General features: G+C 42.1%; 1 protein-coding gene across 2 annotated transcripts in view; it reads right to left on the reverse strand.

Annotated features, from left to right (window-relative positions):
• The window catches only part of LOC121586284 (histone-lysine N-methyltransferase 2B), a 69,342-nt gene extending 50,207 nt beyond the window's left edge, over positions 1-19,135 (reverse strand). For both annotated transcript variants that reach the window (XM_041902870.1, XM_041902869.1), the window contains exons 1-8: positions 18,782-19,135; positions 4,810-4,876; positions 3,002-4,612; positions 2,458-2,684; positions 2,100-2,177; positions 1,683-1,839; positions 1,251-1,497; positions 1,018-1,079 (exon numbers count right to left, since the gene is read on the reverse strand). In XM_041902870.1, coding sequence (XP_041758804.1) covers positions 1,018-1,079; positions 1,251-1,497; positions 1,683-1,839; positions 2,100-2,177; positions 2,458-2,684; positions 3,002-4,612; positions 4,810-4,876; positions 18,782-19,084 — 2,752 coding nt within the window. In that variant the 5' untranslated portion in view covers positions 19,085-19,135. The remainder of the gene's footprint in view (positions 1-1,017; positions 1,080-1,250; positions 1,498-1,682; positions 1,840-2,099; positions 2,178-2,457; positions 2,685-3,001; positions 4,613-4,809; positions 4,877-18,781) is intronic.
• Between the last annotated feature and the right edge of the window lie 3,098 nt (positions 19,136-22,233).

Below are 22,233 nucleotides of genomic sequence, written 5' to 3' on the forward strand. Positions count from 1 at the left end.
TGCATTAAGTCATGTCAGGATGAGCCTGCAGGAAGGGTACCACATGTGGGAGGATGTCTTCCCTGTAACGAACAGCGTTGAGATTGTCTGCAATGACAACAAGCTCAGTCCGATGATGCTGTGACACACCGCCCCAGACCATGACGGACCCTTCACCTCCAAATCGATCCCGCTCCAGAGTACAGGCCTCGGTGTAACGCCCATTCCTTCGACGATAAACCCGAAGCCGACCATCACCCCTGGTGAGAAAAAACTGCGACTCGTCAGTGAAGAGCACTTTGTGCCAGTCCTGTCTGGTCCAGCGACGGTGGGTTTGTACCCTTAGGCGACGTTGTTGCCGGTGATGTCTGGTGAGGACCTGCTTTACAACAGGCCTACAAGCCCTCAGTCCAGCCTCTCTCAGCCTATTGCGGACAGTCTGAGCACTGATGGAGGGATTGTGCATTCCTGGTGTAACTCGGGCAGTTGTTGTTGCCATCCTGTACCTGTCCCGCAGGTGTGATGTTCATATGTACCGATCCTGTGCAGGTGTTGTTACACGTGGTCTGCCACTGCGAGGACGATCAGCTGTCCGTCCTGTCTCCCTGTAGCGCTGTCTTAGGCGTCTCACAGTACGGACATTGCAATTTATTGCACTGGCCACATCTGCAGTCCTCATGCCTCCTTGCAGCATGCCTAAGGCATGTTCACGCAGATGAGCATGGACCCTGGGGATCTTTCTTTTGGTGTTTTTCAGAGTCAGTAGAAAGGCCTCTTTAGTGTCCTAAGTTTTCATAACTGTGACCTTAATTGCCTACCGTCTGTAAGCTGTTAGTGTCTTAATGACAGTTCCACATGTGCATGTTCATTAATTGTTTATGGTTCATTGAACAAGCATGGGAAACAGTGTTTAAACCCTTTACAATGAAGATCTGTGAAGTTATTTTGATTTTTACGAATTATCTTTGAAAGACATGGTCCTGAAAAAGGGACGTTTCTTTTTTTGCTGTTTTATTAAACATAAGAACACCTACAAACCTGTGAATGGCTTGATGCCGCGCTTTACTTTCCTCGCCTCAATCCGAACACATCGTTTTAACCTGGTGGCACAGAGAAATATTTATTATTATCTATTTTAAAATGGGTGCCATGTTCAATTTGTACACAAGACAACCACAGCTGAAGCTAGAAAGTAAAAATACAGTTTGTGTGTCCATGAGTAGATGAATAATAGTGTATGAAAAGTAGGAGCAACGGTAACAGTCACTTACACACAGCACTGGCGTCTGGTGTTGGGCCCTCCAAACTTGGGCTTGTCCAGGCAGTTGAAGCAGGTGCCGCAGTCGCCCTCATGGAGGCATCCCTGGCAGGACCCACAGCGGGTGGCACGGCCCCCAGGACCAACCTCGTTAGAGTTCCGCTTGAACTTCCGCTGCTTGCTGTACTTGTGCTTCTGTCTTGTTGTCTTGTGCTCCTGAGTGCTCTCGATTTCCTGATCAGAGGGGTCATCAGCAATGTCTAAAAACAAAGAGAGCACGAGAGAGAGCGTGCGAGAGAGAGAGAGAGATCCCAAAATAATTTGTACACGTAGGTCACTGAGCTAAGGTCACATACCTGAAATCGACAGAAAGCTAAATATCAGAAAAATAAAACAAGTGGTAACCACCGTTCTTAGCAGTGTGCTTCGTAAACATAAAGGTTACCTTCTACAGCTGGTGAGGTGGTGATGCCTTCTCTCTCATGGAGGGGCAGAGCGCTAAGCCTGGGGATATTGTCAGGCACCATGGCACGGGGTTGCCCCAACGCCACCGCTGCTGCCCGACAGACATGCTTGATGCGTGGACCACCAAGGAGCTGGTCCTACGGGAACAGGATTATGTGGGGAACAAAGTCATAAATTCAACTATTATAATGAAACTCCACCCTAAAGACAGACACCAAAATGCGGCCACAGCACAAATGGCCTAAGCCTAATTCAAGAGAAAACCTAGACAGGCCACTAACAAAACACTGTACTATAAACATCAAGAGTACATAAACCTAAGTCCACAAAATGGACACAGGTGGCTAGACAAAGCAAAAAACACAAACACAGCCAGGGTCAGGAAACATGGGCTCACCTGAACAGAGCCTCCTATCCTCCTCCCCCCTCCTATTCTTAAATCTCTGGGACCGAGTTTTACAGATCCAGACAAGAGCTGAAAGAAACAAGGGTATAAAAGTGAAACTATATTAATGAAACAGCTTAATAATGGAAATAGGTTTTAATCCAACAAATCTCTGCCAAATTCACACACTAAGCCTACATTCAACCGTTACCAACAACCCTAATTCAGGGTCAATCAATGCCTGCGTCCGAAATGGCACCCTATTCCCTATGCTGTGCACTACTTTTGACCAGAGCCCATATGGCACACCATAGGGAATAGTGTGCCATTTGGGATGCAGCCAGGGTCAATCAAGGTCACCGATTCTCACCTGTGATGACTTCATCTGTCTTTGCTGGTCGATCTTCACCAGCTGCAGCTTGGCTCTCTTCAGCTGGTCGATCTTAATGAGCTGGACCTTGGCCCTCTTCAGCAGATGGAACATCCTCTTGTTAGTGCCAGTGAGGTTGATACGATGGCTGGTGCCCCCCTGTTCCACCACCACCCCATCATCACGGCTCTCTCCTTCGTAAACCCCTTCAGCAGCGGCCTCTGCCCCTGGGGAGAAGAATCAGTCAACTGTCACTGACTTCCAAAAGGCTGACTGTGTCATCATACCTGAGACAGTCTGAGTCCCAAATGGCAACCTATTCTCTATATAGTGCACTACTTTTGACCAGAGCCCTCTGGCAAGCTATACTGCTCAATCCTATGGTAATATGTGGTTTCCAATAAGGCCAATATGCATTAAAACATCTAAGAATACTACTTTATCACAAAAGTACAAGTCATTTTCTGGAATAAAGAAACAGATAGATCCTAAAGATCCATTAAGTGAAAAAGAAACATTTAACTGAGCACACAAAATGCCTTACCTTGGAAATGGTCTGTGTCGTTTGCTGCCTCCTCCAGAGTCTCAGATGATGCAGCTTGGGATGCAGCAGCAGCGTTACTGACCAGCACTGCCAGTTTCCTCACAACCCCGGGAGAGTTGAGGTCCTCCATCTTCAGCTTGGACCTCCCTCTCTTCCTAACCGGTGAGGTCAAACTCAGGTCCTCCTGGGCTTCTTCTTCTTCTGCCATTTCATCCTCAGTAGCACTAAGGCCTTTCTTCTTCTTCTGGGCCAGGCTGAGGGTCAGCTTCTTGAGTCTCTCGTAGACCTCGAGGTGGGATGAGCCTGGGCTGAGCGTTGAGTCCTTCACAGAAAGGGTTGATGACAGGCTTGTCTGAAGTGTTTTTTTACCAGTTGAGCCGGCAACTTTAGGTTTGAACTCATTTTGACCTGGAGTTCTAGACACGTGTTCAACGTCATCATTGTCTGAATCATAAAAGGATAGGCTCATGGCATCCTCCTTCACCTTGTCTTGGCTCTTCTTTTTCAGGGAGCCCCTGGGCCAGGATATTATCTCGTCATTGAGGAACCTCTTGGGTGCCTTGATGACACGTGAAGACCTGGCGCTCACCACAGGCGAAGAGAGGTTACTGCTGGCTCCCTGTCCGATCTCTTCAGGGGACGGCTGCTGCTCCTTTCCCTCCTGCTTCACTGTGGCTGGGAGGTACTCTGGCACGTAGGTGTAGAAGACAAACTTACGACGAAAGCGTTTCTCAACAGACTCTAGCGGACTAAGCCTATGCACATTCCCCGGCTTCCTCCTGAGGCCAAATATGGACTTGCGCTTATACGGTGCTGGTTTCTTTCTTTCCTGGGACATTGCTGGCTCCTGCTCCATCTCAGCTCCAGCCTCAAGGGATTCCCCTGTTCCCTTGGACACACTCCTCCTCTGCTGCTGCTTATTCACAGGTCTAGGGGACAGTGCTACTCCTTGAGAGGCGGTGTGGAGATCGGTGGTCTTCCGTCCAGTTCTAGACTGAGCTTGCCTTTGCCCTTGACCACTGTCAGGGTCCGCACCAGTTTGCCCTGTTTGGTCTTGCTGAGATCCTCTTCTCCTCTTCCCAGACCTCTGTGGCTCAGCTTGGTCTGTTTCAGTTTTGTCTGCTGTTACCTCATCGGACTCTTTGCTCTTGGAGGCCTTCCCTTTGCCCTTGACCACTGTCAGGGTCCACACCAGTTTGCCCTGCTTGTCTCTGCTGGTTTGGGGTCGGGCTGTGCTGGACCCTGAGCCTCCCCTGCCCACCTTTGTTGTTTGGCCTTGCCTGTTCCCCTTTCTGGCTGTTGAAGACGATTCCACCACCTTGCTTCCCCTTTTCCTGTTGGAACCATTTGATTTTGCACTGCCCTTGCCTTTTGAGGCCTTTGTCCCAGTAGCCTGCTTTCCTGTAGATTTAACCCCCGAACTGGGGGACTTTTTTTGGGCTGCCAGTTCTGCAATTATTTTGGGTTTCACAGCGTTTTCTTCTTCCTGACCCTCTCCAACCTCAGGGTCTTCATCTGAGCACTTCCCTCCACTTTTCTCAAGCTTTGCTGTAAGTTCTGGAGCTGGGGGAGGCTTTTCTGGCTTCAATAATGATAATTGGAGAGGCCTGCCTAGAAACAAGACAGGGAAAGTGTCTTAATATGAATAGACCAATGTCAGACAATAGCTTGATCATGCATATTATTAGGTATGATACCAAAGCTATAAATGGCAAACATGAAGGCTACTTCATATTTCTGCTAGGAAATGTGAGAATTACTGAGCACAGTTGATATTTCACATTATTGTTCATCATTAGCCTACTTACTTTCAGAGATATTGTGTGCTGAGAGTGTAGGCCGGTATTCAGTCCCAAACCCAGTGAAATCCTCATCCTAAAAACACAGAAAAACACAGGGAAGGAATACAATTAATAAATGTAAATGTTCGCACTGTGTTTAACAAAAAATAATCATACTGACCCTAACAACCAGAATTACAATACTTTGCATGTATACTACATTAGGCCTTATAAAATCAGCCAACGCATCTTTATTTACAATTAATAATGAAATGTTTAGGCCTATTCGATCTCATCACAGGGTTGGTAAGGGGTGGGATCAGATGAAATCATGGGCAGCAACCCAGTTGATATCTGGTTACAAACCGTCACACTGAACTGGTTTGAGAGATCAGGCTTCAAAATGTAGTGGGGTATAACTGCAAATGGACATGTGTAATTTCAATTAGGTCTAGGCTACTGCAATTGCAAAGTGTGATCATTCATCAAACTCTACATTCCACAGAAAACATAGGCCATCATGAAATGTACACGGAAATGTACAATGTTCACAAATACTGATCTGAATCCTATTTTACAGCATTGCCGGAAGTCGAGGATGTAAGAAAAGGAACGGTAAAAGGATAAAAATGATCTAGACTAAAACTGCAATACTTAGTAGGCTAAATTTAGCCAGCATCTCACTATCCGAGAGAGCAACCTACCACCATGCAATCTGTCCCAGTTTTATGCAGTCAAGAGTGACAAAAGAAACTGCAAAGACAATATAGGGGCCAGAGTAAAAACAGATAGGATATAGAAAGACCTGGGTGACATAAAGGGAACTTTACTTGTGAAAAGCGAAGATACAAAATCAGCCAGTCATGTGAGTGTATAAAGCTACATGCATAGCTGCCTGTTGCAGCCTGTATTCCAACCTTATTCAGAAAGCATCTCAGAGTAGGAGTGCTGATCTAAGATCAGTTTCGCCTTTTAGATCATAATGAATTGACAGGGCGGACCTGGGCCCGTATCCACAAAGCATCTCAGAGTAGGAGTTCTGATCTAGGATCAGGCCCCCCCTCCATAAGCTTCTTCATTATGATCTAAAAGGCAAAACTGATGCTAGATCAGCACTCCGTCTCCTACTCTCCTTTATACACTTCGGGTGGTCCTCTGTAGCTCAGCTGGTAGAGCACGGCGCATGTAACGCCAGGGTAGTGGGTTCGATCCCCGGGACCACCCATACACAAAAAAAATGTATGCACGCATGACTAAGTCGCTTTGGATAAAAGCGTCTGCTAAATGGCATATTATAATTTTTTTTTGGAATAAGGGCCCAGAATCACAGGGCTGTAGCCAAAAGAGCAGAGCCACAGGGCTGCTGGTTACAAAACTGTCATCAACAAACTACACTGACTGACCACAAAATTGCAGACCAAAAGAATACATGAATATAGGATACATCTTGCTGGTATTTCCACTTTTCCAATCAATTTGCTAGTCTCATCTTCTTGAACATACTTTGTTCATTTCCCTCAACTTTACCACAATAACGATTATTGTGTCCATATCCACATATTGGGATGCCAGATTTGTGAGTGAATATAAAATAACATCTTGATGTTGATTGATTTAAAGTTCCAATAGCTCATTTTAAAATGTGATTAAATATTTTGGCTCCTCCTCCTATAGGCTATTGTGCTGCAGTGAGGTTATCCACTTGCACACTTTAGTTGATGACTTTCATGTACAATAAAAGACCCACCAATTACGTTGGAAGTTATATATCTAGTTCATTACTGAAAATTCACCCTCCTTTATACACTTCGTCACATTAAAATTCGCATTCATGCAAAAGACTACTGATTCAAGCTCCTCTGTCAGACAGTTTAGTTTAATATTCAAACTCAACACATTAGTATGTTTGCGCTTCCCTAAGATACCTACTCATTCAAGGGTTTTTCTTTATTTTTACAATTTTCTACATTGTAGAATAATAGTGAAGACATCAAAACTATGAAATAACGTAGTCGCCAAAGAAGTTTGAAACAAATCAACATATATTTTATATTTGAGATTCTTCAAAATAGCCACCCTTTGCCTTGATGACAGCTTTGCACCCTCTTGGCATTCTCTCAACCAGCTTCATGAGGTAGTCACCTGGAATGCATTTCAATTAACAGGTGTGCGTTCTTAAAAGTTAATTGCAGACCAAAAAAAAAAACATTGTAAAGTGGTTATCCCACTGGCTATAAGGTGAATGCACCAATTTGTAAGTCGCTCTGGATAAGAGCGTCTGCTAAATGACGTAAACGTAAATGTTAATTTGTGGAATTTATTTCCTTCTTAATGCGTTTGAGCCAATCACTTGTGTTGTGACAAGGTGGGGGGGTATACAGAAGAGCAAGAACAGCTCAAATAAGCAAAGAGAAACGACAGCCATCATTACTTTAAGTTCATAAACACTGCCATGGAATCGGTACGTCAAAAATCTCTTCCCAACTACTTTGCAATCTATATGGGACGGCTGTCAATCCTTTGGTCCTTAAATGAAACTGGTATACTTTTTTATTTATCACAATTTTCTTTAACCAATTATGTTTAATGCAGGGCCGACAGACAAGTTCCTTACTTTCTCCCCCTTCCACTTCCATTTTTTTCATGCTGCAATTATTTGGTTGTAATTTTGGGTAGAGCAGACATTTCCATATGTTTTTGTTAGCTGCATGTGCGACATAACTCCACCAGTCCTACCGATGATATCATTTACAAAGATTATACCTTTAAAAATATATATATATATATATATATATTTGAGTTTAACCACAATATTTGATCCATTATTTGTTCTGTCGTTTCTGGAGGATTCAATTGAAATTTCAACCAACTTTCGATGGCTTGTTTTAGAAATAGTGATATTTGGGAGATTATTTCCTTTTCAAATAACTGAAAGTGAGAGGTTGTAATCTGAATAAAGAGAAAAAGGCCATTCTTGAACATGGGGTGAGACAATCTTTCTAATTTGCTAGAGAACCAGTTCGGATTTAAGTATAACTTTTGTATGACTGAAGCTTTTAGTGATAGGTCTAATGCTTTAATATTTAATCATTTCTGTCCTCCGAAATCATATTCATTATATAAACAGGCCCGTTTAATTTTTTCTGGTTTGCCGTTCCAAATCAAATGGAATATTTTTTTCTCATATAATAAATAAATAATAATAATGTTCGCTAGGCGTAGGCAAGACCATAAGCAAATAGGTAAACTGGGATAATACTAAAGAGTTAATCAGGGTGATTTTTCCACAAATAGACAGGTATTTACCTTTCCATGGTAGCAAGATCTTATCTATTTTTCCTAACTTTATTTCATTTGGGATATGTATTCCGAGTACATCCACATCACCATCAGACCATTTTATTGGTAAATGACATTTAATTTGGTTGAAATCCAGAGAGGTTAGAAAATGTATCTAGATCCTCTATGAGGTGGAGGGATTAAAGTTGTGGATTTAAAAGAAAACATGAATCATCAGCGTACAATGACACCTTTGTTTTTAAGCCCTGGATTTCTAATCCCTTGATATTATTGTTGGATCTGATTTTAATAGCTAACATTTCGATGGCCATAATAAATAGATATGCCGATAGTGGACAACCTTGTTTCACTCCTCTTGACAGTTTAAAATTTTCTGAGAAATAGCCATTATTTACTATTTTACACCTAGGGTTACTATATATGATTTTAACCCATATTATAAGAGATTCTCCAAAATTTAAATGCTCCAGGCATTTATATATAAACTCCAGTTGTACTTTACCAAAACCCTTTTCAAAGTCTGCTATGAATAGCAGGCCTGGTTTCCCAGATTTTTCATAGTGTTCTATTGTTTCCAGCACTTGTCTTATAAACCTGTCTGATAAAAATTAATAATGTCCGACAATACCTTTTTAATTATATGCGCTATACATTTTGCTTGAATTTTTGCATCACAACACTAAAGTGTAAGGGGCCTCCAATTTTTTTAATGGACTGGATCTTTATATTTCCCACTTGTTTCCTGTTTCAGTAATAATGAAATCAGACCTTCTTGAGTGTCTGATAATATTCCATCCAGTTTGCTTTATTTTTATAATATATTACACTTGATCTTTCATGAATAAGTTTCTCAATTTCTTTTTCCTCTAATTTATTCTGAGCCTGTATGTTACAGTTTTTATTGCTATCTATCTGTTCTGTTAGACCTTCTATTTCCTTTGTTAGTATGGACTCTTGATCTAAATTGCTTTTGTTTTCGAGATGAGTACTGAATTGCATGTCCTCTAAAAAGGCACATTTAATAGTGTCCCATACAATAAGGGGATTTGCTGAACCTATGTCGGAAAAAATCTGTTATAAAATTCCTCTGTGCTAATTAAAAACAAGTTATCATCCAATAGGCTTTGATTACATTTCCAATATCCTCGCCCATGTGGAAATTCAGTAAGAGTAATGTATATGCCAATTATATGATGGTCCGACCGCATTCTGTCCCCTATCAACACTTCTTTAACTTTTGGTCCCAACGAGAATGACATAAGAAAGAAGTCAAGACGACTAGCTTGATTGAGTCTCCGCCATGTATCTCTCACTAGGTCAGGATATTTAAGCCTCCATATATCTACTAGTTCTAATGTATCCATGACATTCATGATTTCCTTAAGAGCATGAGGATGATAGTTTGCAGTGTGATTTTGTTTTGGTCCATTGAGCTATTTAAAACAGTATTATAATCTCCCACCATAATATTAGAGTCTTGTATTGCTTGCAGGGTTGATCATTTATGATATATATTGTCAAAGAAGTGTGGATCATCATTATTTGGTCAGTAAAGGTTAATGAGCCATATCTGTTTATGGTCCAATAACATTTAAAATCTTCCATCTACCTTGTGGATCTGCTTGGACAATTTGCACAGTCGGATCAAAATTACTGTTAATGAATATCATCACCCCTTTTGAGTTTCTTTGCCCATGGGAGAAGTATATCTCGCCCCCCCAAGTCCTTTTTCCACACAACTTCATCTAGAATTGTTGAATGAGTTTCCTGTAAACAATAGATATTATATTCCTTCTCTTTGAGCCATGTAAATATTGTTCTTCTTTTGTTATTATCTGCTAAGCCATTACAATTATAACTGGCTATACTTATTTCACCACTTACCATAATGAGATACAAGTTTCAAATCTATTTATCATAATAAATGTTTGTAAATGTACTAATAAAAAATACCATAGTGATTGAGTGTCCATATAGCTGTACCATGATATTTGCATTGCTACTAAGTAACCCTCCAATTGTTCTCCACTGAGCCCCCCGCTAAAGCCCCTCCCCATCCCAAGTTGGGTTGTCATCCCAGTGATCGGCATACCACCCCCGTCCCCCCGGATTCCTAGGCCCACCGAGAGGCCAGGACCCATCCTTCGAAAACAGCACACAGTGCCACCCACAAAACAGAAGCAGGTCAACCGCCAAAAGCATTTCCAATGCTCTCACCTCAATATATATATATATATAGCTATTAAAAATATATATCTAATCAAATAGCTTGCATATCTTAATTTCCATCATTAACAATTAATATGCGTAATAATGTTGGCAGTTCATGATGCGAAGGATTGTTATCTATAACCCAGATTGCCATTGTATTACATTACATTTTTGTCAAGCAATTATTATTTTAGTAAACAATTGTGGTTCATCCTATATTCACCCTAACATCCTTACCCCCTTGCAACAGATGTGAGATACACACACACGCACATTCTCTAACACACTCAACCCCTTTCCTCCACAATCAACCCTAAGCTCAGATGCTCAACAGTTGTTACATCCCAGAGCCCAACTCAAGAAAGGACCTGATTTACGAATGCATATACAGTTACAGCTGTTTGAGAAAGTAAGCAAGATTGTGCAAAAAGTGACACAAATTTGTGATTTTATTAACCTATGTCAAGTCCTAGGTGATGGAGATCAGATCCACCCTCTTCCCCTGAGACACAAACACTCTGGTCCCCAGTTGTAACCATTTTTCCCAAGCATCTCCGTGCAGTCAGACCTTTGATTATTTTGTGCCACCAGGGCCACAATAATATGCCCCCTCTCTGATTGTCCGAGTGTGACCCCTCCCCATGGGTTACTGCAGCCAGAGTTGCCAGCACTGCCACTACCTGGGTGGGGGTACCCAACCCGAATCCCCACCGGCTAGGTACAAGGTCATTAAGGTTCTCATTAGCAGCTTTGAGAATTTCCTTGTATATTATGCTCTCCCATCAGGAGCCTCTGGCTTTGTAGGACCAACCCTGTCAGACAGGCTCAGCATCTGGTTTGCGCTTAGTGGGACTATCATTTGTTTTTCAACAGGACAATGACCCAAAACACACCTCCAGGATGGGTAAGGGCTATTTTACCAAGACGGAGAGTGATGGAGTGCTGCATCAGATGACCTGGCCTCCACAATCACCCGACCTCAACCCAATTGAGATGGTTTGGGATGAGTTGGACCGCAGTGTGAAGGAAAAGCAGCCAACGTGCTCAGCATATGTGGGAACTCCTTTAAGACTGTTGGAAAAGAATTCCAGGTGAAGCTGGTTGAGAGAATGCCAAGAGTGTGCAAAGCTGTCATCAAGGCAAAGGGTGGCTATTTGAAAGATCTCAAATATAAAATGTATTTTGATTTGTTTAACACTTTTTTGGTTACTACATGATTCCATATGTGTTATTTCATAGTTTTGATGTCTTCACTATTATTCTACAATGTAGAAATATTAAAAATGAAGAAAAACCCTTGAATGAGTGTGTCCAAACTTTTGACTGGTACTGTACATAATTAAATGAAAGGTGAGTTTCCTCTAACTAACTAACTGAATCAGTGAATAGCCTACATAACATTTCCTAAACATAAATATAGTCAGCACTCGGCAATCAATCAATTGAACATGATGTGAATTGCTATACAGTTACAGTATAACAAATATCAATTAATCCAGGCAGGCCATTTTAAAGTAAAGATCTCACTGAAGCATGACTAAAAATAGTTCACATTTAAGAAGAAATTGCAACATATCTAACTCAAATCAAATCATGTAGGCTAACATATACCAATCAGTATAGATACTGCATTGATTGCGCACAGGTGCATTTTGGCACACATCCATATTTCATACACACATCCATCTTCACACTCTGGTAATGGTAATTCTCATTCAGGGGCGGCAGGTAGCCTAGCGGTTAAGAGCGTTGGGCCAGTAACTGAAAGGTCACTGGTTCGAATTTCAGAGTCGACTAGGTGAAATATCTGTCGACTTAACCCAAATTGCTCCTGTAAGTCGCTCTGGATAAGAGCCTCTGCTAAATGACTAAAATGTAAATGAATCAGAATGATAAAATCCCTGTCAGAGAAACCATGCCACTGCTGTACTCCACATCAGGTGACTGCGTCTGGCATACCCAGAGGAAGCAACTTAAATGTGACTGTACAGTCCACTAAAAAAGGATTGCATCAGTTCATCATGATCATGGTGATTCAGCATGAATCTAACAGAGGCCATTGCATTCAACAAATTAGTATGTTTGCGCTTCCCTAAGATATATTTTTTAATGAAAGGTGAGTTTAGTCTAACTATAGCCATTCATTAAGTTAACGACAAAGCCGCGTCGAAAAAATATCAGGAACTGATAGTACAGTTGGAAAAAAGAAATGGTGAGTGAGTAACTAGCTATCTAAGATGCATTGGTCTATAACAGTGGTCACCAACCGGTCGATCGCGATAGACTGGTCTATCTCTAAGGCATTCCTAGTCGATCTGCAAACATTTCTGTAAAAAACCCAACGATAAAGCCTTGCGTTCCTATACATTTTTTATCTTGTGCTGTTGGTGGTAGTTGCACCCGAGTCAGCTGCCCTGCGTGCCGGATAGGCGCAGAGTTCCCATTTAACCATTTCATGTGTCTGAAGTTAAACTCTGCCTTCCCGGCGGGCCCGGAGAGCAATTCAAGTGCACAATAAACCTACCGCTGGCCAATCGGATGGCTTAGATTACCGTGTCTGCAGTAACATAGCAGGTTTTTTTTTTAACTACAGCAAAGTTGATACTGTGAGATTTCAAAACTTTTAAAACAATGACCAGAGAGAGAATGTCAACGAACACAGCAAAGAGCTGCTGTTTTTATGAGTGATTTCATGTTTAAGTTCTTACTTAGCACTGTCAACACTTTTAAAGGCTATTAAAATGTGCATTCTTCTTACATCCACTTGCGCTACAACCAACACTGCAGCTATAATGAATGAGTAGGAAAGTGTATCGATAGGCATGCGTTATTATTAGCGGCTTGGGTCTTTAATATCTAGAAATATTTCACTTTCTCTGTTCATAGGAGTAACAACATGAATTTGTGCATGAGGCAGAAATAATGCGGTGCGACTTGAGTGTCGCCATCAGCTGGAAGACGGTGTCCCTTTTTGGTCAGTGTCAGCGGAGGAAAGGGAGAGAGGCAGACCTCAGTCTTCTCCTGCTCTCTCCCTCCGCTGAGACTGACCATCAGATGCAGGCACCATCAGCACAGTAAAATACAGTGGGGAAAAAAGTATTTAGTCAGCCACCAATTGTGCAAGTTCTCCCACTTAAAAAGATGAGAGAGGCCTGTAATTTTCATCATAGGTACACGTCAACTATGACAGACAAAATGAGAAAAAAATATCCAGAAAATCACATTGTAGGATTTTTAATGAATTTATTTGCAAATTATGGTGGAAAATAAGTATTTGGTCAATAACAAAAGTTTCAATACTTTGTTATATACCATTTGTTGGCAATGACACAGGTCAAACATTTTCTGTAAGTCTTCACAAGGTTTTCATACACTGTTGCTGGTATTTTGGCCAATTCCTCCATGCAGATATCCTCTAGAGCAGTGATGTTTTGGGGCTGTCGCTGGGCAACACGGACTTTACCCTCCCTCCAAAGATTTTCTATGGGGTTGAGATCTGGAGACTGGCTAGGCCACTCCAGGACCTTGAAATGCTTCTTACGAAGCCACTCCTTCGTTGCCCGGGCGGTGTGTTTGGGATCATTGTCATGCTGAAAGACCCAGCCACGTTTCATCTTCAATGCCCTTGCTGATGGAAGGAGGTTTTCACTCAAAATCTCACGATACATGGCCCCATTCATTCTTTCCTTTACACGGATCAGTCGTCCTGGTCCCTTTGCAGAAAAAACAGCCCCAAAGCATGATGTTTCCACCCCCATGCTTCACAGTAGGTATGCTGTTCTTTGGATGCAACTCAGCATTCTTTGTCCTCCAAACATGACGAGTTGAGTTTTTACCAAAAAAGTTATATTTTGGTTTCATCTGACCATATGACATTCTCCCAATCCTCTTCTGGATCATCCAAATGCACTCTAGCAAACTTCAGACGGGCCTGGACATGTACTGGCTTAAGCAGGGGGACACGTCTGGCACTGCAGGATTTGAGTCCCTGGCGGCGTAGTGTGTTACTGATGGTAGGCTTTGTTACTTTGGTCCCAGCTCTCTGCAGGTCATTCACTAGGTCCCCCTGTGTGGTTCTGGGATTTTTGCTCACCGTTCTTGTGATCATTTTGACCCCACGGGGTGAGATCTTGCGTGGAGCCCCAGATCGAGGGAGATTATCAGTGGTCTTGTATGTCTTTCATTTCCTAATAATTGCTCCCACAGTTGATTTCTTCAAACCAAGCTGCTTACCTATTGCAGATTCAGTCTTCCCAGCCTGGTGCAGGTCTGCAATTTTGTTTCTGGTGTCCTTTGAGAGCTCTTTGGTCTTGGCCATAGTGGAGTTTGGAGTGTGACTGTTTGAGGTTGTGGACAGGTGTCTTTTATACTGATAACACGTTCAAACAGGTGCCATTAATACAGGTAACGAGTGGAGGACAGAGGAGCCTCTTAAAGAAGAAGTTACAGGTCTGTGAGAGCCAGAAATCTTGCTTGTTTGTAGGTGACCAAATACTTATTTTCCACCATCATTTGCAAATAAATTCATTAAAAATACTACAATGTGATTTTCTGGAAAAAAAATCTCAATTTGTCTGTCATAGTTGACATGTACCTATGATGAAAATTACAGGCCTCTCATCTTTTTAAGTGGGAGAACTTGCACAATTGGTGGCTGATAAATACTTTTTTTCCCCACTGTATATGCTCACTCAGCTGTGCCTCACAAGTGATCTATTACCGGTGTGATCATATAGCAGTCATATTTGCAGTCAACTATTTATAACTGATATCAACTTCCTGAGACAACAATGTGTATCTGCAATCTAAACACAATACATTGATATTCCCTTAGACACATATGAAGAGGCTCGCCGTTAGCTTCCTATGGCTGTGGTCCAATCTGATCTTCAGACTGAGGAGGTGGTGACCGCCCCGCATATATGAAGAGAAAAGGAAGGCATAACCACTACGATATAAAAAAAAACATTTCAGTGGATGGCCTAAATATTCAACATATGTTTACTTCACTGGTAATTCTTATGAGTTCACTAACCTTATATTTTTAACATCAGGGGCACAAATACGCAAATATTCAGTGCCACTGAAAGTGAGGATGAGGAGCCAAAGGAAAAGTTTCCACACAAGGGCCAGTCAAACACCTCTAAGGGTTTGCCATCTGCACCAGTTATCAGTCATCCAGAGGACAGAAGAGAGACACCTGGAAATTCTGATAGGCCATCAAGGATTGAGCCAAACATTCAACAACAGCAACAGCCAGTGTGTGATCGTAAGTGTTACATGTAAGGTACATATTGTGGCCCCCACCTACATCAAAGTTGCCCACCCCTGATCTATAATGTGTTTGCGTTGATTATGTTGTTTATATTTATCTTTATTATCCTTTATAACTTTTACTACTGAAAGAATGTTAGGGATAAAACACAACTGTGTTCCGTTTTGTATTTTTGCAGCAATTCTTTGTGAGATCTTAACCTCCATAGAAATGATTAAGCAACAGCAAAAGCTGATTTTGCTGCAGCTGCAAAAGCTCCAGGCGAACAGATCAACCATGGATGAGGTTCCATATTTGACAGACCTTCGACTTCCAATATCCTCGCTGGAAGACTTGAGGAGAGATAAAGATAAAGACTTAAAAAATAACCTGGTATGACAAGATATCATTATATCATTACATGTATTGCTGAAAAGTAATCAACCAAGCCACAATCTGACCCAGAGTACCATTCCAGCTTTCTTCAAATTAGTTTTATATTCATCATATACAAGTTTTTGTTTTTCAGACCATATATTTAGGACTGACTGGAGGGATGACCACCAAGGAGAATGTGTGGAGAATCCTCTCAAAACTCCTTACAAATGGCCTGGCCATGAAAATGAATTGGAGAGAGCCAATGCTTTTGAACCTCTTGCCTTAAAAAGTATTGTTATCTGTAAGTTTGCTTTCAAGGCCACTGCATGGGGCAGAGAGGCATAATGTCACAGAAGTGATTAATTAAATAAAACAGGCCAGCATGTCAATTTGATTGTCAGCAGGGAAGGTCATTATTACATTAGTTTTCAAGGCAGGAAGAATATAATGAACTGGAAATATTTCACAAAACGCCATTGATAAAACTAATTTGTAGGGATAGGGGAGTTGCATAAACTACGAGTCATATTTCAGGGAGTATTTCAATATGTGTTCTATTTTCTCTCTTTCTGATATTTACAAAAGTGCTGTTCATCACAGCCATTCTGAAGTTCCTGATGTGGAGATAGAAAAATACATAAAACGATGAATGCAGCTAGCCCCTGACAGATGGAGGGAGAAAAAGGAGAGAGCAAGTAAGAAGTGACCAGACCTTGGAGGAGTGATGGAGAAAACGGAATGCCTACCAGAGCTTAAATAGAAAGAAAGCTTAAACAGTCAAAATCAAACTGCTTCTAATTGTTTCTGTGATCAAAAAATTAAATTAACATTTAAATTAAATTATTTAAGAGTCTTTCCTGTTTAAGTAGTATTCTGATACTTTGTGCAAGGTAATTGATCAGCATTAAAAACTTTGTGGAACTTTGTATGTATAAAATGTATAATAGTCATATTTAAAATGCCTAAAACCGGGTAATGTTGTATACATTTATTTAAATTAGCTTCGGCCCGCTTCTGGGGGAATTCTGGTAAGATGCCGGCAAAGTCGGCTGAATTCCGGTGGACGGAAAAGGCCCGATGTACTTGGGCCGATTCTGGGTAGTCAATCATTTTGATTCCGGGCCAAGTCCGAAACCCGATTCCGGGCCGATTCAATCAGTTCGGGCAACCCGAAAGAGGGCCGCTTCTGGGCCGATTCCTCATCGCTAGCTGGGCCCTCTTTCTACGTTTCTATAGTACGTTTTAATCTCTGTCACAACTGCTCGCATTAGGTTTAGAACAGTGTTTTCCGCTAATTGCATTTTGGCAAATGTTTGAAATTTGTATTTTCAACGTTTTATTAGCCGCTTCATTACAGGAGTTGCATGTTCAATAATAGGCTATAGCATTTTGAACTGTAAGACAATAGGCTTGCTATTGTTGCATGTTTCCATTAAGCTCTTAATGAAAAAGTTCCTGTCCTTGTACGCATGAATAGTATCAGGGTGGAAGTGGCAAAGGGAGAGGTTTCACTCTCGACAAAATCTGTCCAAAATAAGCCCAATACGTTTATATGGGCTTATTTTGAGTCTAAATGTGTCGCTTGCCTTCCCGCATTGGGCCGACTCCCATTGTTAGGACAGAAACATAAGCATTTCGTCATTATATACATATCTCGAATAGTATTTTCTGTTGGTCACGTCATTTTACTGTTCGAAAACAATTTAACCGTTTGTTGACTGGTTAATGAGATTCAGTTAGTCGGCAGCAAAATTGACCGAAATGTACATCCCTAACTGGGCCTATAGCCTACTGCACAAACCTCATTGCTTTAGTACTGTTTTTAATAGGGTAATGTTGCATAGGTTTACGGTTTTTAAGTCATGGGGAAGAAAAAAAATTTGATCGTAGAAATGGTTGGTGACCACTGGTCTCAGTAGACTAGTTCTAAATTGCTTGCAGAATGGGGAATGTCACGCAGCAATTAGCCTACTTGTTGTGAGCATGGCATGAGCGCCAATTTGATCGATGATGCGATGAATACTAGTAGGCTATGGTGTGAGAAGTCAGTTAAATATAAGACAGGACAAACTGCTCTTAGTTTAAATGACACAGGCCAAGCTTTTGGTGTAATGTTTGCCCACTTAAAGCATGCATTGGAATGTCTCAAGATCGTTTCGGTTCTACAGGCCGACACATCTTGCACGAACGATGGGGGCTGTCGGGAGTGGACTGAGTGACATATACTATGGAATAATCTGATTGAGCGGGGGCAAAGTTGATACCAAAGATCAAAAGTTATAATGTGTTGATACTAGCTACGTAGAGTGATGGTGGATGTGTGTGAATGTGACTGTGTTGCAAAAGTTTCTAACTTGATAACATCACTTGCTAACTACATTGTTTTACTATAGCTTGTTAAATTGGCAGACAAACTTGTATCCAGCCAGAGTAACGTTGGCTACCGCCAATTTCACCGCCTAAAATCAACGAATATCAAAGATCCTGGTAACGTTAATGTCAGTCTAACAGACTATCAGCCTTGGAGATGTTGTCACTGTTAGCTACTAACGTTTACTTGTCACTGAGTACAGTGGATTGGTACAGTTACTAGCAAACATTTGAACCGCAATCTGGATTTACAAAGGAGTCGTTGAATATGGCGAGAACGTCTACTGTAAAGCCAGATTCTGGTTCAGCAAGCCTTGAACTTTTAACAATTGTATAGTTGGATAGCTAACATTACTGTAGCCAGGTAACGAACGTTATCAGACACTTGATTCTCAATATCATCTATATTACACAGCGAGGGCAGTGGAAAATGCACGTGTTAATTGGGTCTGTGGTGTGGGACTGTTGCAAGGCTTGGAAACTCACCTCTCCACTCCCGCTTGAGTAGAAACCCGCGTCTCTCTGGCGCCTATGTTTATCAGCAATCCCGAGTAAACGCAGCAGTGACGGGTCCTCGCTCAACGTTAGTCCAATGTTGATGGGCCTCGGGCCTCCAGTGACTACCTCTCCACCTTCGAAGCCCAACCTTCCCCGCTGCGGACGTTTCTCTGATCGTAGCCGACTACGAGATGTCCATGGTCGGCCTGGGAAACGAGCCCGTGCTACCGACGGAGTGCTAGAGCCCGCGACATTAGCTGGAGATGATAAACCCCCACCCGCTGCCGCCATTATTCACTACTATAACAACAACCGTGGTGGTGCGCTGTGTCTGTAGCGCTTGTGGTGAAACAAGATGGAAAGGCGCGAGATAGGAAGGAACTACCAATGCATCATGGGAAAACGAGTTTGTTGTATTTCAGAATTCTGAGCATTCTTTGAGGGTTTATGAATGTGGAGTACATAGACATTTTGTTTTATTCGTGTTTTATATTTCAATTAAGTAAAAAAGTATTACAATGAAATAAAATAACATAAATGTAAAATAAATTATTATCCAGTATTCAGTCCACTTGCAGTAAATGTTTGCAACTTTGACCTTTTTTTTTCTCTTCTGCCCACTTGTTCCTCTCCTTTTTGCCATAATATGTATATATTATTGTGCAGGTAACCACACAGATTCTTATTTGTAATGACGGCCTTAAGTGGTGATCACAGCAATAATATAAAATACCCCGCAAAATCAATGTCTTTCCAGTTCTCTCTGCATTCCTTCTCCATGATACTAATTTCCATGTGGCTCACAACCTGCCAATATTCGAGGAGTATTTTTTTATGGTGACTTCTCCAGAGCATCCATCTCCTTCAGCAGCTCCACCCTTATTTCTCCTGTTTTTCTGCTGCTTCTCTCCAGGCTGGCCTTGACCAATCGCTCCTAACATATCTACTCTTTTCCTCCTCCATAGCACCATCCCTCTTTCCTGTTTCTCCTCTCCAGAATGGTCTTGACCTGGACCCATCCCTTCTATTTCACCTTTATTTAACCAGGTAAGCCAGTTGAGAACAAGTTCTCATTTACAACTGCGACCTGGCCAAGATAAAGCAAAGCAGTGCGATAAAAACAACAACACAGAGTTACATATGGGGTAAAACAAAACATAAAGTCAAAAATACAACAGAAAATATATATACAGTGTGTGCAAATGTAGCAAGTTATGGAGGTAAGGCAATAAATAGGCCATAGTGCAAAATAATTACAATTAGTATTAACACTGGAATGATAGATGTGCAAGAGATGATGTGCAAATAGAGATACTGGGGTGCAAATTAGCAAAATAAATAACAATATGGGGATGAGGTAGTTGGGTGGTCTAATTTCAGATGGGCTGTGTACAGGTGCAGTGATCAGTAAGGTGCTCTGACAAATTATGCTTAAAGTTAGTGAGGGAGATAAGAGTCTCCAGTTTCAGAGATTTTTGCAGTTCGTTCCAGTCATTGGCAGCAGAGAACTGGAAGGAATGCCGGCCAAAGGAGGTGTTGGCTTTGGGGATGACCAGTGAGATATTCCAATCTCTGGGGATCTCAGACGTTACGAAAGAGAGGTTGAACAGGCTAGTAATAGGGGTTGCGACAATCTCAGCGGCTCATTTTAGAAAGAAAGGGTCCAGATTGTCTAGCCCAGATGATTTGTAGGGGTCCTGATTTTGCAGCTCTTTCAGAACATCAGCTGTCTGAATTTGTGTGAAGGAGAAGCGGGGGGGGGGCATGGGAAAGTTGCAGCGGAGGGTGCAGAGCTGGTGGCCGGGGTAGTGGTAGCCAGGTGGAAAGCATGGCCAGCCGTAGCAAAATGCTTGTTGAAATTCTCGATTATTGTAGATTTATCGGTGGTGATAGTGTTTCGTAGCCTCAGTGCAGTGGGCAGCTGGACGGAGGTGCTCTTATTCTCCATGGACTTTACAGTGTCCCAAAACTTTTTGGAGTTAGTGCTACAGGATGCACATTTCTGTTTGAAAAAGCTAGCCTTTTCTTTCCTAACTGCTTGTGTATATTGGTTCCTAGCTTCCCTGTAGAGTTGCATATCGCGGGGGCTATTCGATGCTAATTCAGTACGCCACAGGATGTTTTTGTGCTGGTCAAGGGCAGTCAAGTCTGAGGAGAACCAGGGACTATATCTGTTCTTAGTTCTGCATTTTTTGAATGGGGCATGCTTATTTAAGATTGAGAGGAAAGCACTTTTAAAGAACAAGCAGGCATCCTCTACTGATGGAATGAGATCGAAATCCATCCAGGATACCTGGACCAGGTCAATTAGGAAGGCCTGCTCTCTAAAGTGTTTTAGGGAGCGTTTGACAGTGATGAGGGGTGGTCGTTTGACCGCGGACCCGTTACGGACGCAGGCAATAAGGCAGTGATCACTGAGATCCTGGTTGAAGACAGCGGAGGTGTATTTAGAGGGTAAGTTAGTCAGGATGATATCTATGAGGGTGCCCATGTTTACGGATTTAGGGTTGTACCTGGTAGGTTCCTTGATAATTTGTGTGAGATTGAGGGCATCTAGTTTGGATTGTAGGATGGCCGGGGTGTTAAGCATATCCCAGTTTAGGTCACCAAGCAGTATGAACTCTGAGGATAGATGGGGGGCAATCAATTCACATATGGTGTCCAGGGCACAGCTGGGGGCTGAGGGTGTTCTGTAGCAAGCGGCAACAGTGAGAGACTTATTTCTGGAAAGGTGGATTTTTAGAAGTAGGAGCTCAAACTGTTTAGGTACAGACCTGGATAGTATGATAGCCTGCAGAGCTCTATCTCTACAGTAGATTGCAACTCTGCCCCCTTTGGCAGTTCTATCTAGATGGAAAATATTGTAGTTGGGGATGGACATTTCTGAATTTTTGGTGGCCTTCCTAAGCCAGGATTCAGACACTGCTAGAACATCAGGGTTGGCGGAGTGTGCTAACGCAGTGAATAACTCAAGCTTAGGAAGGAGGCTTCTGATGTTAACGTGCAGAGAACCAAGGCTTTTACGGTTACAGAAGTCAACAAATGATAGCTCCTGGGGAGTAGGAGTGATACTGGGGACTGCAGGGCCTGGGTTAGCCTCTACATCACCAGAGGAACAGAGGAGGACTAGGATAAGGATACGGCTAAAGGCTTTAAGAACTGGTCTTCTAGTGCGTTGGGTACAGAGAATAAAGGGGGCAGATTTCCGGGCGTTGTAGAATAGATTCAGTGCATTATGAACAGACAAGGATATGGAAGGATATGGGTACAGTGGAGGTAAACCTAAGCGTTGGGTAACAATGAAAGAGATAGCATCACTGGAGGCACCGATTGAGCCGGTCTCCGTGTGTATGGGGGGTGGAACAAAGGAACTATTTGAGGCAGTTTGAGAGGGACTTGGGGCTCTACAGTGAAATTGTATAATAAGAACTAACTGGAAC

The sequence above is a fragment of the Coregonus clupeaformis genome, chromosome 17 (assembly GCF_020615455.1).
Source record: "Coregonus clupeaformis isolate EN_2021a chromosome 17, ASM2061545v1, whole genome shotgun sequence".
Lineage (NCBI taxonomy): Eukaryota > Metazoa > Chordata > Actinopteri > Salmoniformes > Salmonidae > Coregonus > Coregonus clupeaformis.